Here is an 18,782-nt window from a genome sequence, read left to right on the forward strand (position 1 = left end):
AGAAAAGAGTCTTTGTTTTGTAAAGAAGAGTGTGTTCATCTCTTACTCTATTTATATGTATTTTTTATTGTATTAAGTCTGTATTCAAGTCTGCAAAATAAGAAGAATAACAGTGCTACCTTCAGGAGAAGGTTCTACAAGCTTTTGGGATATAACTTTTCAAGTCTTGCCTCGGGAGAGCAAACACTCTTCAAGGAGATCGAAGGGAGTTCCACCACTTGAAGTTTCAACAAGATTCAATGAGAAGCTCAAATACATTAAGCTTGCGGCATACAATAAGTGAGAGTCTATTTATGTATAATTCAATTACTTTTTATTTTTGAGATGTATCTAATAAATCATATCTCTGCAGGTGGCCCGTGGACTAATATCAATCTGCAAGGTTTGTTGATACCACGTACAAAAACTTTGTGTGTTTTTATTTTCTAGTTTTATATTGTAGTTATAGGGTTGTGTTCTGTAGTTACAGAACAACTCTTTCAGTACCATATTTATTATTATTTTGCATTTAATTAATTGATTAATTGAATAATAAATTAGTAATATTAAAATACGAAATTTTAAAACAATTTATTTCACATGCGTATAAAATAAAAGTCACAAGTGCAACAGACTATCTAAACTTTATTTTTGGCATGTTAAATTTTTTCAAATTCTTTAAAATTTTACAAAAGATTTTAAATAACTATAACAATATACGAAGAATAAGATTAAATTAAAAAATTCTCATCAATTTTAAAACTCATAAATAGTACATAAATGATTATTTTAAGGAGGTACAATATAGAAGTACCCAAAATTAGTCTAGATGTGATAATATCTTTTCAACAATCAGCAAAACAAATAGTATCTCCTATATCACACTAGCTAGAAATAAAATCCGTGAAACAATGGGTGAGTAAGTTTAATAACATTCATACATCTTCAACTGTAGTAGTAAACAGAAAAAATAAAATAAATAAGTATATTTCTTTAATAATAACAAGAAAAAATAATAATAATAATAATAAAAAAAGAAATGCACAGTTGCCTTATCTTTTAGGCCTAGTAAGTACTATTATAGGCTTGGTTGCTTTAAGGAATTTTTAAAATATTTATTTTTCTCCCAACAAAAGAAAGTCTTGTCAGCCAACGAAGACCAGAAGCGCGCGGTTGCCGGCAAACCCCTCCGTCTCTGTCTCTGTCTCTCTCGCGCGCGGCCATGTGAGAACTCCTTTCTCATTCCAAACAAATCGTACACATACACAGATATATATATATGATATATGTATGATGTTTCCTTAATTTGTTCTGTTAATTATCATCCTTATTATTATATCCTTCTTTCTCCTTCATCTAATAATTAAACCTACTTAGTTTATTGTTATATGCTATTATTAATTGTAATTTGTTCTTAATTATACATATTTATACAATATATATTACTTTATTTTCATTCTTATTTCATGTAGAACAAAAAGAAACCAAAGTCAAGTCAAGCTCTCATCTCTGGTGATCTCATCTCCATTTCCTAGGGTTTCAGTTTCTTAACCTCTCTCGTCGTCATCAGAATATTATCTTATTATATATAATTATTTGGTATGTTTTTGTTTAGGATTTTTAGCTAATAATTATGAAGTTAATTTAATAGAAAAGAATTCTGTTTTTCTTTTTAGGCCGGTGATGAATACTAATAATAATCAAATGGAGGAGAGCACAGGGTCTGGTGGAAGGGGGAATTTCCTTTATTCATCCATAAATAGTATGGGAGGTGGTAATAATAGTAATTACGGGAGAGGAAATCATGATCATCGTCAATTGTCGGTCAACAGTTTTCATCTTCAGTCAACCACTGCTGGAGGAGATCACTGTAGTACTGGTGGTTTTCCTCCTCCTCATCCTCAATCTCATCATAATCTTAATAATCCTCATCAGCCTATAGTGAAAACTGAAGCAACCACTTCACATCATCACCATAATCAACATGTTCAGAAATTTCACTACGATCCTAATCTAATGACTACTCGAGATCATCATCATCAGACGGTTCAGCACCAAGTACTTCATCATCAGTTGCCAGAAAGTCAAGAAGATCACGATCAACCTCAACACCACCGCTCTATCAAAGAAGTTGAAACCATTAAAGATAAGATCATTGCTCACCCTCAGTACTCCAATCTCTTGGAAGCTTACATGGATTGCCAAAAGGTGATCTTAAAAATTAAAAAAAAATAATCTTTTTCTGGTTCATTTTGTACTTATATAAAGCTTATCAAGCTCATCACTTGTGGTTTTCAAGTTTTTTTTTTAACATTTTTTATAAATTAAATTATCGAAGGTTGGTGCTCCGCCTGATGTGGTGGCTCGGCTCGGAGCGGCTCGTCAGGATTTTGAGTCGCGGCAGCGATCTCTAGTTAGCTCTAGAGACTCTTCGAAAGACCCAGAACTCGATCAATTTATGGTAATTAAATATAAAAAGATTATCTTATGCATAAATGTATATTAAAATATTAATTATTATTATTATTAACTTTTTTTCTTGTTGTTGTGCGTGTCTCCTATTATATATATAATAATGAATACTGAAAAATAGGGATCTAATTATTTAATTAATTAATTAATTAATTAATTGCAGGAAGCTTATTACGATTTGTTGGTAAAGTATCGGGACGAACTGACTAGGCCCATTCAAGAAGCCATGGATTTCATGCGAAGAATCGAAACTCAGCTTAACATGCTCAACAATGGTGGTCCTGTACGGATCTTCACTTCCGGTATACTACTTTCTATACATATCTCTCTCTCTCTCTCTCCCTCTCTCTACTCTCTACTTAATAATTTCTTTTACCACAAAACTCTTGTTTTTTTTTTCTTTTCTTTTTTTTTTCAAAAAAGAAAACATTATGTAAGATTGATGAAAACGAAGTACAGAGAAGAACAGGAAAGAGACAAAGAGAGAGTATTGATGAATGAGGAATTGTTCTTCTCATTATGAATAACAGATCAGTATATTTACATATATATACAGCTGAGATAGATAAGAGTTAGTTACAGGATTAGTTATGTACAGTTGGCAAATAACAGAAAGAAACTAACAACTGAATGAAAGAAAACTAATCCTAACAGAAATAACTAATCCTATTCTTCAACAGCCCCCCTCAAACTAAGTGTGGATAGAGAGACCACACTGAGTTTGTCTCTGAGAAAGGGAAACCTGGAGCTTGAAATAGCCTTTGTCAAAGTGTCTGCAAGTTGATCTTGGGAAGGGACATGATTAACTTGAAGTTGATGCTGCATAACTTTGTCCCGTACAAAGTATAGGTCTATTTCTATGTGTTTAGTGCGCGCATGAAGAATAGGATTGGCTGCAAGCATGACAGTACTCAAATTGTCACACCAGACAGTAGGAGGTGTGGACAATGAGATTTTGAGCTCAGTGAGTAGAGATTGAAGCCACGTTATCTCAGTTACAACAGCAGCTAGGCTGCGAAACTCTGCCTCTGTGGAAGACCTCGAAATCGTTTGTTGTTTCTTAGATTTCCAAGCAACAATGTTGGAACCAAAAAGAACACAATAACCAGTTGTGGAACGGCGGTCATCAGGATCGGATGCCCAATCTGCATCACAAAAGGCAGTGACATCATAGTTGGAAGATCTCTGTAGGTGAAGCCCATAGTCTAAAGTTCCAGCCAGATATCGTAAAATTCTCTTAACAGCTATCCAATGGGACTCCAAAGGATTTTGCATAAACTGAGAGACTTTGTTCACTGAATAGGCAATATCAGGTCGGGTAATCGTGGCATATTGTAAAGCTCCTACAACAGACCTGTATAGAGTGGAATCGAGGACATTATCACTGCCAAAATGGGACAGTTTGAGACCACTAGTCATAGGTGTACTGCTCGATTTGGCTCCCTGCATCTTAGTTCGGTTTAACAGATCTTGTATATATTTAGTTTGGCACAAATGCAAGCCTTTCTCTGTCTGTGTAATCTGAACACCCAAAAAATAATGAAGATTGCCAAGATCCTTTAAGGCAAATAAAGAACTAAGTTGAGAGATAAGAGCAGATACCTCTTTGTCATTGCTACCAATGACAATAATGTCATCAACATAAACCAAAAGATATGTTGTATGCACAGAATGGATTCTGAGAAAAAGTGAGGTATCTGACTTGGCATGAGTGAATCCCAAACTGAGTAGTGCAGATGATAACTTGGCAAACCAAGCTCTTGGAGCTTGCTTTAAGCCATACAATGCTTTTTGAAGTTTACAAACAAGATCTGGATGCTCAGGATCAATGAAACCCGGGGGTTGACACATGTAAACTTCTTCTTCCAAATCACCATTAAGAAAAGCATTGTTGAAGTCAAGTTGTCTAAGTGTCCAGCCTTTGGAAATTGCAACAGTAAGAAGAACCCGAATTGTTTCTGGTTTGACAACAGGACTAAAGGTTTCGTTAAAGTCAAATCCACTTTGTTGAAGGAACCCTTTAGCCACAAGTCTGGCTTTGTATTGAGTTTGACTTCCATCTTCATTTTCTTTGACTCGAAAAACCCACTTACAACCTATGCACTGGCTGCCAGGAGGTAGTTTAACTAAAATCCAAGTATTGTTCTTTTTAAGAGCATAGTATTCAGTATTCATTGCTTTGTTCCACTTTGGATCTTGTAAAGCTGTTTTTACTGTTGCAGGAACAAGAGATGCAGTGAGTACTTTTGGCTTTCGAACTCCGGATTTTGCTCTGGTTTGCATAGGGTGCTGGTTCACAACAGGAGGTGGAGAATGAGGTGTTTGGGATTGTACTTGGGAGGCAGTGGAAGGATTAGATGAGTTAACTGGTGTTGTTTGGGGAAAGGAAGGAAGATGAGATGAAGGAATGGATGTAGAAGGAGTGTCAGGTGGGTGGAATGATGAGTCAGAGGTGTGAACTATGGAGGAGATGACAGGTGGTGACAAAGAGACAGGTGGAGATGCAGATGTGAAGGACATAGGTGAAAGAACTGGTTTGGGGACAGCAGCAGATTTTTGGTATGGGAAGGTGGTTTCATTGAACAAGACATCTCGAGACATATATATTCGACCATCCTTGGCTAGACATTTGTATCCTTTTTGAGTGAGGCTATAACCTAAGAAAATACAAGGGGTAGATCTGTAGTGCATTTTATTTTTATTGTAAGGCCTTAGGTTGGGAAAGCAAAGACAGCCAAAAGTTTTAAGAGCAGAATAATCTGGTTTGGTCTGAAACAATGTTTCATGAGGAGTAAAATTGTTTAGAACTCTAGTGGGCATCCTATTGATGAGATAGACAGAAGTTCTATATGCCTCATCCCAATACTTTAGTGGTAAAGATGAATGAGCTAATAGAGTCAAACCAGACTCTACTATATGTCTATGCTTTCTTTCCACAACCCCATTTTGTTCATGGGAGTGTGGACAAGAAACTCTATGAATTATACCACAGGATTCAACTAAGGATGTAAAAGCTCTGAACTCTCCTCCCCAATCGGATTGGAGAGACTTGATTTTATGATTGAGTTGTAACTCAATTTGAGTTTTGAATTTGATAAAGGTTGGAAGAGCCTCATCCTTGGTTCTAAGTAGATAGATCCAGGTGTACCTAGAGTAGGCATCAACAAAACTTATGTAATATCTATAGCCATTAGAAGAGATCACAGGGGCAGGACCCCAAAGATCAGTGTGTAGAAGTTGCAAAGGAGCTGTATATACAGTTTCTGAATTGGGGTAAGGCAATTTGTGATGCTTACCAAGACAACATGCAGTACACAACTCAAAAGCATTTTTATTGATAGAATTGATATTACATTTGGCCATAACAGTTTGTACAATTTGTTTAGATGGATGGCCTAGTCTATTATGCCAGAGATTAAAAACAGAGAAAGGTACACTTGAAGTATTGGTTTGACATTGAAACACAGCCTTAGACGAAGACAAAGCTGCTGCAGTAGAGGAATGACTAGGAGATTGAGAGACAGATTGCAATGGTTGATCAAACTTATAGAGACCTTTATCAACCTTCCCAACCAATAAAGTCTTCATAGTAACCTGATCTTTCACAAAACAAAAGTGAGGGTGAAACTCAAAATAGACAGAGTTGTCTCTAGCAAATTGAGATACACTCATTAAGTTTTTGGTTATATCAGGTACATGAAGTAAGTTATTTAATTGGAGAGATTGAGAGGAGAATGGAGAAATAAAGGAGTTGTGACCAGTGTGAGAGATATGCAAACCTGAACCATTGCCCATTTGGATTTGATCTAAACCAGGAAACTCTTGTGGAGCCATCAGATTTTGTAGATCTGGAGTAAGGTGATTGGTGGCACCTGAATCCGGATACCAACTTTGATCAGTGACAGTATCTGGTGTTGCAACCATTGCCTGCATCTCAGCCATAGCAGCTGATCCATTAAAGGATTGGAAAGATTCTGGTCCTGTAAAGGATTTATCGAATCGGTAGAAGCACTGCTTGACTGTGTGTCCAGATTTGTGACATAATTGACACTGAACTTTAGGAGGACCAGAGCCCCTTCCATTGCCTGAGAAACCACCACGAAAATTTCCTCGAGAACCTCGAGGATTGTTAGCAAAAGAAGGATAAGAAGGAGGATAGAGATTACCAAATTGGTGATGACCAGTACTGTAAGGAGGATAGGGGCTGTAATTTGTGTTTTGATGGTGAAAGTTACCACGAATAGAGCCTCTTCCTCCAGAAAAAGTGCCAAATTGAATTGGAGAGAAATTGTGATATCCTCCTCGAGTAGCTGATGGTTTCGACAGATTGGGTTGGGTTGCTAGATTAGCTTCTGGCTTTGAAATATCAAGATCAGATTCGGATGTCTCATTTCTGATTTCTTGAGCCATTAATAATGACTCAACCTCGGCAACAGAGTACTCATCTTTTCTAGTGGACAAAGACGTTACAAAAACAGAGTAATCTCTTGTGAGGCCATTAAAAATGGCTTCAATATGATCTTGAGGAGAAAGAACATGGCCTATGGAGGCAAGAGAATCAACAATGTGTTTGATTCTGAGAAGATAGTCATTCAGATTTCCAGTAAGTTTTGTGCGACGAAGCTGAGTTCTGAACTGACTTACCTTGGCTCGATTTTGAGCAGAGTAGTACTCCTCAAGTGTGCACCAGATCTGAGCAGCAGTGTTGCATCCCACCATGCGAGTGAGGATCTTTTCAGTCATAGAGGAAAGTAGCCAAGAGACAAGAAGGCTGTCTTGAACATCCCATTCAAGAAAATCTTCAGAGATACGATTTGCAGCTTCATCTGCTGCTGTCACGAACTTAGATGGAGCTGCCACTGGATCGAGGAACTTGATTAATCTGTGACCTTTGATGGCAGCATATATCTGGTGTCGCCATGGAAGAAAGTTGTTTTCGTCGAGTTTGATGGATAACATATGATTGAAAGAAAGAGACGAAGATCTTGATGAAGAGTTGGATCCGTTTGAACGAAGAGAGGAATCAGCTGAGGTAGCAGTCGCCATTGAACGAGGGAAGCTCTGATACCATGTAAGATTGATGAAAACGAAGTACAGAGAAGAACAGGAAAGAGACAAAGAGAGAGTATTGATGAATGAGGAATTGTTCTTCTCATTATGAATAACAGATCAGTATATTTACATATATATACAGCTGAGATAGATAAGAGTTAGTTACAGGATTAGTTATGTACAGTTGGCAAATAACAGAAAGAAACTAACAACTGAATGAAAGAAAACTAATCCTAACAGAAATAACTAATCCTATTCTTCAACACATTAGTATGTTAGTAGCAGACATGCGTTTGTTTGGTCTAATTTTGACACTGCTTGAGAAAAAAAGAAAAAAAAAAGAGTGAGAATAGTTAAAAAAAAAAAAAACTGGTAGTTCAAAGTGTCCGGGTTCTTCTTGAGAACTGTAAACTTGTCAGTCAGTATGTAATTTCGTTCACCAGGCATTAATTCCATTCTCGTTGAATAAGGTAACTTTGACTGCCCAGTAGATATTACACCTTCCATTATATATAAATATAATATATATATATGTGTACGTTATATATTTACATTTCCAGTGTGAGATCAGGTATATATACATCAAAACCCTTAATATAATCATGATGTTTAATTTTTGTATTTGCTGAATCCAAGTGTATACATATTGGTGATGAATTACCAGTTCTTTTATTCTAGTTATTATAATATTATAACGTGGTATAAATTTCATAATTAATTATGAAAGAAAGTCGCTCTCCTAACAAAGATATAAAAATGAGATCCAAACATTTGGAATTATATAGGCAACTAGCTTCTACCATAAACAATATTGGAATTATTTGGCAAAAACAACAAAACAAAATTATAAAAATGTGATTGTACTAAATTTTAAATATTTTTACCATTTTGTATAATTTTATTTATGAAAAATAGGGTATTTTAATATATTTTTATATTATACATTATTTAAATATTATTTTTTTTGTTATTTTTATAAAGATTTTATTTATTATTATTTTTGTGTTATTTTTATAAAACACTGTAAAAATGTAAAAAATTTATATAATTATATAATTCTCCCAATAATATTATATAACTTGTCTTTCTCCCTCAGACTCGACAAAACGTCTCATTGATCTGATTAGGGTTTCAGGTCTTAATGAAAGCTAGTCTTTTCTTTTCTTGTTAGTAGTAACTCATCGATGGATCATTCTTGTATTCATGTTGTTCCGGACTATATATTATTTATTTATTTATTTTTTCTTTTCAGTCAATTAGTCTATGAACTAGTGTTGTCAAAATAATTGACGTAGCTAGCTGATAGAATTGACAAACATTGGATGCCCTTTAAATCTTGCCCTATTCCTTGATGCATGTATTTTCTGTACGGATCATATGATATAAATATATTAATGCATTTTTTCTTCGATTAATAACAATATTCGCCTCTACATGTTTGATTTTTCTATATTTCATTATTAAAACTGATAAGTAGTTGCTGTCATTATTTGTTATATATGAATAAATAAAAATTGCTTTTTCATGAAGAACATTGATCAAGAATTATTTTTCTTTCTGAACAAAGTACACATCATGTATATATGGACTACTGTAAGTCATAACAATGTATATTTATTTTCCATAGCATCATTATTATATGATAAGTATTAAGTAGTGATTTCTGCTGCTACATATGATTGTGGACTTGTGTTTATTATTGTGCAATATACTCGCCACCACGTGAAGCCACAATCATTTACATCAACACCATTATCGCATTATTATTAGTTCTGCGCGCGTCTCTTAATATTTTGTTTCTTTCATTGCTATTTTTTTTAAGAAAAAATAAAGCCTAGAAATATTTTTAATATTAAGTAATGTATATTGATCATAAAAAAAAAAAGTTTCATGTTTATCTATTTAAATTACACATTTAGAAATGTTCAACATGGCTATAATTGGTAGAGATTGATCTGTTTATTTTCTTGTTATTTTTTTCCATTATCTTTATTTTTATATTTTCTTAAATGAAATATATATATATATAAAAAAGCTCTATCTATATTTATTAGTACTACTAATTAGGGAAAATGGCTAAGATGATTTGCTTAAATGCTAGACTAATTATTAATTACATCTGTGGGGATATTCATTAATACGCTGTATATGTCTTAATCAGGAGTGCTAACTAAAATCTTTATTGTATTTATAGCCTCTTTTCAACTTTTATTTCAAAAAATAGAATATTTTTTAATTTTTTTATAGTATTATAGAGTAAATTATTTAAAAATTTTCAACCATCGATTTAGCTATTGTGTACACTCTGACCATCAAATCCAACTGAAAGTACCCCGAGTGACAGTTATATATATATTTATATATATAAGAAGAAAATTGTTATGAGGCATTTGAAGGTGCTAAGCACCAAGTTATTGGTATATTTTAATACTTGATTCAATATATTTTATTTTAATTTAATAAATAATGAAAATTATTAACTAATTATAAATTGTAACATCCTGTAATATTAGACACTTCAAGTTGCCAAATAGCAATACTTATATAAAAAATATTATGCTAAATCCTTTTTTGGTGTTTCTAAAATTGTGTTTTTAGTCTATTTATTCTGCATGTTAGTATTGATTATCACTGTTTTCAATAATATAAAGTGTGAAAATAAAATTTAAATATTTTGTGGTACGTTTATTTACTTGTGTTAAACAATTTTTATATTTTTGATTCTATAAACTATTTAAAAGTTTTTAAAAATTTATTAGTAATTTTAAATTGTTAAGTGTTGTAGTGTACACCATTATAAAAGATAATAATTAAATTAAAATTTTTTCTTGATGAGTAAATTAATAAAAAAATTATCTAAGTACGATAATTTTAAGAAGTTTATTGTGGACTGATCCCCTATATATACATGCTCAGCCAAAAAAACACTCAGAAAAAAATATAGTTTGTTAAGAATTTGTTTATTTATTTATAATATTATAAGCGACAGATATATGGCCGCTTCTGCAGTGATTTCAAAACAATGGGTGCATTACACATTTACTCTGATTTGACAAGTATATTTATATTTATTTTTATTTTTATGTCTGGTTATTGGATGTATATACTAAGTGGGTGTTTCCTTGTTTACTGCTATGGTAATTTGATTTTACATAGAGTAGAATTAGTCCTCTTTCATCTTTATCTCGTTTAATTAAGTCATCAGAAAATAAAATAAAATTCCAACAACATCCTGATTATTAGATAGAATAGCTTGTAGTAATTTATTAAAAAGCCCGTAAATTGTACCTTTCAGCCAAACACTAGTACGGATTGCAATGAATAATCTTTATTTATATGTACCGTAATATATACGTATAGATAATGATAATATATTCCCAAATATTATATAAATATATATGTACTCAACTAATTTCCTTTGTGTCACTTCGTAACTTTTTGATAACATACACACATTTGAACTCAAAGAGTGGAATCTTTAATTAGTGGATCGAGCGATGAGCTAAGATGATCAAATTAAAAGCCACTGGGAATCCCCTAATTGTTTTTTTTTTATATGTGTCGATGAATTAATTCCTTGAAATACAACTAAGATGATCATTGAATCAACTATGGAAGAAATTATAATGTAATTTGCTATAAGTATAATTATATATTCTATGGTTTATTTCCTATGCTATAATAATTTACCTTGATGTACTAAATTGGATGAGACATGATGAGATGACATAAAGGGTTATAGCATATAATTAATGGTAGATTTATAAGTTGTGTAATTGATGATAATGCAGAGGTTGAGAAATGTGAAGGGGTGGGTTCATCGGAGGAGGATCAGGACAACAGTGGTGGGGAAACGGAAGTAGCAGAAATAGATCCACGTGCTGAAGACAGAGAGCTAAAGAACCACCTATTGAGGAAATACAGTGGTTACTTGAGTGGGCTTAAGCAAGAACTCTCCAAGAAAAAGAAAAAAGGTAAATTGCCTAAAGATGCTAGGCAGAAGCTTCTCAATTGGTGGGAGTTACACTACAAGTGGCCTTATCCTTCGGTATGTTCTATATATATATACCTCACCAAAACGCTCTATTTATTTTATATTAAATCATACATTATTTTTTTTTAATATATTATAATTTTACAAATTTAGAAAAATAAATAATAAAAATAATAATTTTAAAAAAGTAAAGAATAAAAAAAAACTATATTAATAATAAAAATAGAAATTGTTTATAAGAAGAATTAGAGCCCTCAATCAAATAAGCTAAAACCCTCTAAAAAAATTCTTATACATATAAAAAATTATATAAATATCTATTCCATATAAAATGTCACTATGTAACAGAATTTTTATTTTAATATTATATTTTGATTTTTTTACGTTAATTTTAACAGAATATTCTTTAATTAATTTTATAATATTATTATATATATTTAAAGATAAAAATTATATATATAAATATTTTATATAATAAAGTCTTAATTATAAATATTTTATATTAGTCTTCGGTGTCATACTTAGTGTGCTTATATTATTTTTTTTCCTTTTCGATCAATATATAAGTAGAGTGAAACTTAACAACGATTTTATGATTTTATTAATTGATACATTTCACATAATTTTTAAAGGCACATGATCTTAAATTATAATTTATATAAATTATTTTTTAATATCAAAATCTAAAATATTTTAAGAAACTATATTTATAAGATAAGTCAAACTTAATATATCATGATTATATAAAACAATAATTATTAATAGGAGACATATATACACTAATGTTGCCTCAATAGTTAAAAAAATTCTCAAAAATTATAATCTCAAATTTTATTTCAAAAATTTAAAAATATTTATTTAATTAAAAAATTAAATATACATATATTGCAAATATAACCTAATTAAACTTAATTAACAAAAACTAATTATACGTGTTCATTTACACGTAATATTAACTAGTATATATACACAGGGACGGAGGTATATATTAGGTTATAGGGGCCATGGCCCCCACCATTTTTAAAACTACACGAAATTCATTATATTATACCCAACCCTCAAAAATATTGATATATATAGTTCCTTTTACTCTCTTGTTCCTTTTACTCTCTTTATTTGAATTGAATACTATGATAAATTACACATTTTTTTTTTATTTCGGCGTTTAAGAGAATTTTTTAATTTATTTTTTTATAATCGTATATGTTCTAATTTTTTGAGATTTCAGACATTATGTATAATTTTGAAAAATTTGGAATAATGTACAATATTAAAAATAGTTTTCAAACAGTATTTCACACGGGTAGAAAATAAAAGAGTCACCCATATAAAAGGTTGTTTAAATTATATTTTCGGCGTGTTAATTTTTTCTAAATTTTTTAAAATTTTGCAAAATGTTTTAAATAACTACAACGTACACGATTATGAAAAAAATTTAGACTAAAAATTTTTTCTCGAATGCTGAAACAAATAGGAGTAAAAAAATTTCTCGAATGCTGAAACAAATAGGAGTAAAAAAATTTCTCGAATGCTGAAACAAATAGGAGTAAATCAGTGCATCATTTCTAGTGGCCCTTTGTATAATTTTCCTATGTATTTGTGACATGTTTCAATTTAAGGTGCATTAATTATTTATTTTATATTAAGTGAGTAAACAAAATAGTGCATTCTAACATTGATATTAGACACATTTTCTTATTCTCTCTTTCAAAAATTACAAGTAAATTGATGAGTTTTCTAACACCTTATTAAAGCACTAATCAATACTCAGGTTTTATTTTTATTTTGATTTCTTGATTCATATTTTCTAGTTTATTGTATATAATATTTATAAAAATTAATAATCTGATTTTCTTCCATCAATCTACTTAAAAATGAGTTCTAGTCACCAGAATATTTAATGGTTTCGTTAGATATGTTATACTATTATATGTTGGCTCCCTTACAATCTAGTCCTGGCTCCACCTCTGTATATACACACATAAATACATGTAATAATAAAAAAAATCATTAACCTCTCCTAGTTAATCTGAATCTACCAGCTAAAACTAGTACTACTCTAAAATTAGAATGGATTAAAGAGTCTACGTGAGTGTTGTAAAATACATAACCAAATAATTTTTTTTTTTGTTTTGTTCTTTATCTCAAACTTTTATAAAATTCATTAATTTTATTTTTCAAATACATGACCAAAATATATATTTTTTAATTTTTAATAAATTTATTTATTCTAAATATATAATATTAATATATACACAATACTTATATAAAAAAATATTCAAATAAAAATAATTAATAAAATATATTTAGAAAAATAAATAATATTCTATAAATATAGAGTAATAAATTTAAAAAAAAATTAAAATGAATTAGTTTGGAGCATTTGATGTAAATGGATTTTTAGTTTGAGTTTTTAAATATTTTAAATATTCTCTATTAATTTTAAAACATCTAACATGAGTGATCTTAAAACTTTAGCTACATTTAACTGAGGAAATATAGTTATTTGCGGGTTTTTTTTAGTTATTATAGTCGAGTGTTTGGTGAGTATTGATGGACATATTAGCTAGTACTCATATATGTTGAATTTTGACATTAATTAATTGATCATTATATGCTTAAATATATCACTATCTTTTAAGGTACAAGTAGTGAATTTGTTATGAGTATGGGCTATTTTTCTACGTACAGGAGACAGAGAAGGTGGCTTTGGCGGAGTCAACTGGTTTGGATCAGAAACAAATAAATAATTGGTTCATAAATCAAAGGAAGAGACACTGGAAGCCTTCTGAAGATATGCAGTTCATGGTTATGGATGGTCTGCACCCACAAAATGCCGCTCTCTACATGGATGGTCACTACATGGGCGACGGCCATTACCGTCTTGGGCCATAGTACAAATGCTGCTGCTGCATGCCTTTTCTTCTTCATCTCTTCTGACAATAATTCTATAATTCTATATATATAAATATATAAATATATATATTATATTTATATAGTGATCAAGAATTTTTAGCTGGCTAGCTTGAAAAATTAAGCTGAGCTAGTTAATTATTTGATATTTCTTCTTAAGGCAGGTATAGTTGAACTTAGCTTTTCAGTTATAGTGTTTTGTGATTTTAAGTAACACGAAGTTATGGAACGTTCTATATTCCAATTTGATTTTTGTGTTTTATGTTATGTATGGGATATGTGGACTAAATATATATTACATCGTTTCATATACTGCATGTTAAAGAAAAATAAAGGTGACTTTTATTCAAGCTACTATTATTTAACTAACGGTGTACTACAACCAACTTGTGTATTTCTTATTATTTCCATAAATTTAGGGTGTTTTATTTATTGAGATATTAGGGGCAAAATTATTTGAATTTTATTATTTTTAACGCTTAACTACATAAACCGATTTTTTGATGGCAAAACCTATTAAACTTGAAAAACCGTATTTTTGCAAATGTCTGTTGTATATAAGAAAATATAAAACTGTAAGTGTTTATAGAAGCAGAAAGTAATTCTGCTACAGCAAAATGAAACAGGCAGAATATAAAATATATGCAGAAAAAAAAATAACTTGACACAAGAGATTTATACGTGGTATCAGTGTTCTCACGAACACTCCTAGTCCACGGGGCCACGCTCAGAGAATGAAATCAATTAATAAAGTATCAAAATTACGAAGACAATTGACTTAAACAAGTTTAGACTCCCTCTAAAGTATTGCCGCAATCCTTTGTAATCCACTTTATGAATCTGACTTCTTGAAACACCTTCAAGCCCGAACTCCCTTCGTCTTTGAAGTGTGAGTGCTTACTTCCTCCCGAAGTAAGGCTTCAACAAGTCTTCTCCCAAAGACCAAGTCCTTACTTCCTCCCGAAGTAAGGCTTTATCAAGTCTTCTCCCGAAGACCAATCTCTTGTTCAGTCAAGTAGTTCTTCACAACAGAGTAAGAACAGAAATAGACAACTAGAACCTAGATGAACAACTAGGCTCTCACAAAACAAAGAAAAACTCTCTTCTCTCAAAAAGTTAAGTGCAAAAAATGATTAATGGAAGAGCTAATTCGAATGACTGCTCTCTAGGCTCTATTTATAGAATATAGAAACCTTAGAGACAGTCACAAATTCGAATCTACAGCTGTACAAAAACTTTCCTAAAGAAACACGATCTGCTACATCAGATTCGGATGCTGACGCAGCAGATCACACCAGAAACGGGAAACTTGCTAAAATCGGGTCCGATCTTCTATCAATGCTTGATTCCTACCAAAAACAGATTAGATATTCTGATTGTATCAAGATAAAATCGAAATCAATAAGAAAAAGGCAATAATCAAAGTTTCCCTAAAAAAGACAACTTTCCAAAAGAGAATTGCTTCTCTTTTAAGAAGTTTTCAACAAAGGAAAGTTCAGCTGAAAGTGCAACTTTCCTAACAAGGAAAATAGCAACTAAAAACCGAATTTATAAGGTAAGAATTCGGGTATGAATGCACAACAATCTTACCATAAAAGGAAAAATTATTTTGTCAACTAACTTGCCAAAAAAGGACTTTACAATCTCCCCCTTTGGCACTTTAGATGAACAAAATAATTTTTAACATAAAGTACCTGCAAGTCAAAGTTAGCAAGAGCAAAAACTACTCCCCCTGAGTAACACAATCGAATATCACAAAGAAACCAAAAAACAAGCTAACTTTAAAAAATATGTTCACAAGTACTAACCACAACTCCCCCTGGAAAAAGGGTCCAGAGTTGGGCAAAACAAACAGATTAAAAATCAAATAAAATAAATATTTCTCCCCCTTTTTGTTTATCGGAGTGCCAAAGTAAACAAAGAAAGATAAATAGAAATATGTTCAATCAAAAGCAAAGAAAAAACAACAACTTAGTCTCGGTAGAGTTTAACCAAAGAAGTCAACTGCTTGGACATCTCATGCTGAAGTTCTTCCATTGCAGCAAGATGATTGTTCACGTTCTGAACTTCAGTCTTGACTTCCTGGAGTTCTGCAGCAGCAGAACTTGAACTTGCAGCAGCAGCAGCTCCAGCCTTAGGCCGTTTTTGAAATACACCATCAAAGTATTCCGAGTGTTGGAATGTAGGACCAGTGATAGGGGGCTCAAGTGATTCATGTGATTGGGCCACATTCTTCTGAGATGATAAAACCTTAAAGATTAGATTTGGAAAAACAAGTTTAAAGGTTGGCTTTTTACCTCTTCGGAATGAAACAATCTGGTTCAGAATGTGTGAGGCCAAATCAATTGAAGCTCCAGATGTGATGCGGTATAAGAAAGATGCCACATCTTGAGACACAACGGTCTTGTTGGAGTTGGGAACCCAATTGCTTAGAGCAAACCACATAAGAGATGCATGAGCAAATGTGAGATGAGTGATTCGAAGACTCTCTCCTGGTTTCAATTCAGATCGTGCACCCGTGAGTTCAGAGACCATCAAGTCATGATCCATAGACATCACTGCATTGGAGACATTCTCGGGTAGTTGCAAAGCTTGAGCAATGTCCTTTTCAAAAAATGAAAACCAATGGCCCCTAACAAATACTCTCCGATATAGTCTAGAATTCTCATCAAGAAAATCATCAGTGAGATTAGCATAGAAATCCTTAACAATGTTTGCAATGAACCCATTGAAACTAGTGAGAGTGTTTTCCCATTGATGAAATTGAATAAACTTTACAATCCCATAAACCCGATGAGCATGCAAATCATAGTTCCTCTCACATTCAAACTTACGGGTTGCATATAAATTCCAGTCACGTTCATTATCACGATAATAAAATCGAGGGCAGTGAGAAAGAGTTGAAGGAACATTACCAGAAGAAGGCTCTTCCATAGGCTTCTTGCCTTTGGCAGCAGCAGAAGCCTTTGCTGCAGAAGCAGATTTTGTCAACTGAGGCTCTGGCTCGAGTTCTGTGTCCTCACTGTCAGACGAATCTCCCAAGTCCTCTGGATTCTCCTTCTCTAAATGGAGAGAAATTGATTTGTCTGAGGAGACTTCCATTGGATCTTCTTCTTCTGAACTTGAAGAAACCGAGGGAAGATTGGACTTAAGCTTCTTCTTGGCTGGAGGGACTGCCTTATCACGACTTCGAGAGGCTCGAAGTTCCTTCTCAGCAGAGGCTTGCTGGGCTCGAGTTCAAGTAGAAGGACCGGTTGGAGTGGTGGCAGGAACTGATGCAACAGGAGGAGGAACTGCTAACGGAGGAGGAGATTCCTTCGAAGATTCAGACGACGAAGTCCAGGTTCGAAGGGGTCTTACCGATTTGCGAGCCACTTGCTTGGGGATGCATTTTGGCTTCTCGGGTTGAGATTCACGCTGGGGAAGCGATGAATCTCCAGACTTTGCAACAGCAGGAGGAGGGACTGAAGCAGCAGGGGGTGCATTGGAAGGAGTTGCAACGGTTTCCACCAACTTTTTGGTGTGCCCTAGATTCTTAGTTCTCACCATTTTTGATCTGAAAGAGAAGATGAACAGAAGCAACACAAGGAACAAGAAACTAGGTTCAGGTAGGTGGTGAGTTAAATGACAAAAATTGGTTTATATAAACTTGAAAGCAAGACAAGAAAAGGAAACCAAATTTGAAAATTTAAATGGAAACCGCCAGCCCATGAACAAATAAAAGGAAACCGCCAACTCTTTTGCAACTCCTTTCCTTTTTTTTAAAAAAAAAATAAAAGGAAACTAGAATTACCAACCATATTTCCAAAAATAAGTCAATCTTTCAAGATTAAAGACACATTACCATATAAAAGATTAATCTTTAAATGGAAACATATCAAAATAAATCAAGGAAGAATAAATGTTGATACTTACCATTTAAGCACAAAATTTCCTTAGCCCATGAATCAAGTCACACGGCTCCCTCTCCTTTTTATTATTTTTTTTTATTTTTAAGAAACCGAAAATAAAATAAAATGTGTACAATAAATATATGAGATTCTACACAAGCAATGGAATCAAATATCATTGAAAATTGACAAAATAAAATACATGTTATGCTTTTAAAGAAAATAACTAATTAGTATCTCAGGAACAGATCATACTTAATTGATGTTGAGGAAAAAGATATGCATGTTACTAAAAATTGTGAACCAGGATTATCAATTTAATTTAGTAGAGGAGACTTACACATTTGAACACACTTGTCGGACATAAATGTGTGTAGTAAAAATAGGATCATTGTCCTTGGCAAGATTTTTCATTTTCGCCTTTTTCAATTTGATCCCGCAACTGGATGCTATCACACCATACTTGTAATATCCAGATTAAA

At 32.4% G+C, this 18,782-nt stretch overlaps 1 protein-coding gene across 3 annotated transcripts; it reads left to right on the forward strand.

The window, feature by feature from the left end:
* Nucleotides 1-1,044: 1,044 nt before the first annotated feature.
* LOC115719780 (homeobox protein knotted-1-like 2) lies at nt 1,045-14,775 on the forward strand. Of its 3 annotated transcripts, none has more exons than XM_030648975.2 (7): nt 1,063-1,203; nt 1,452-1,515; nt 1,656-2,187; nt 2,318-2,440; nt 2,615-2,753; nt 11,295-11,551; nt 14,189-14,775. In XM_030648975.2, the coding sequence occupies exons 3-7, from the start codon at nt 1,663-1,665 to the stop codon at nt 14,390-14,392; spliced, it is 1,248 nt and encodes a 415-aa protein (XP_030504835.2). In that variant the 5' UTR covers nt 1,063-1,203; nt 1,452-1,515; nt 1,656-1,662; the 3' UTR covers nt 14,393-14,775. The 3 variants fall into 3 exon arrangements, with proteins under 3 accessions (XP_030504829.2, XP_030504835.2, XP_030504841.2); XM_030648981.2 differs by having other exon boundaries at nt 1,452-1,491; XM_030648969.2 differs by lacking the exon at nt 1,452-1,515 and having other exon boundaries at nt 1,045-1,203.
* The last annotated feature ends 4,007 nt before the right edge of the window (nt 14,776-18,782 follow it).

This window comes from Cannabis sativa, chromosome X, assembly GCF_029168945.1.
Source record: "Cannabis sativa cultivar Pink pepper isolate KNU-18-1 chromosome X, ASM2916894v1, whole genome shotgun sequence".
Taxonomy (NCBI): Eukaryota; Viridiplantae; Streptophyta; class Magnoliopsida; order Rosales; family Cannabaceae; genus Cannabis; species Cannabis sativa.

Coding starts and splice junctions, on each gene's coding strand:
- LOC115719780 (XM_030648969.2), top strand. Junction 2,188..2,317: donor CTTACATGGATTGCCAAAAG/GTGATCTTAAAA, acceptor AAATTATCGAAG/GTTGGTGCTCCGCCTGATGT. Junction 2,441..2,614: donor CAGAACTCGATCAATTTATG/GTAATTAAATAT, acceptor AATTAATTGCAG/GAAGCTTATTACGATTTGTT.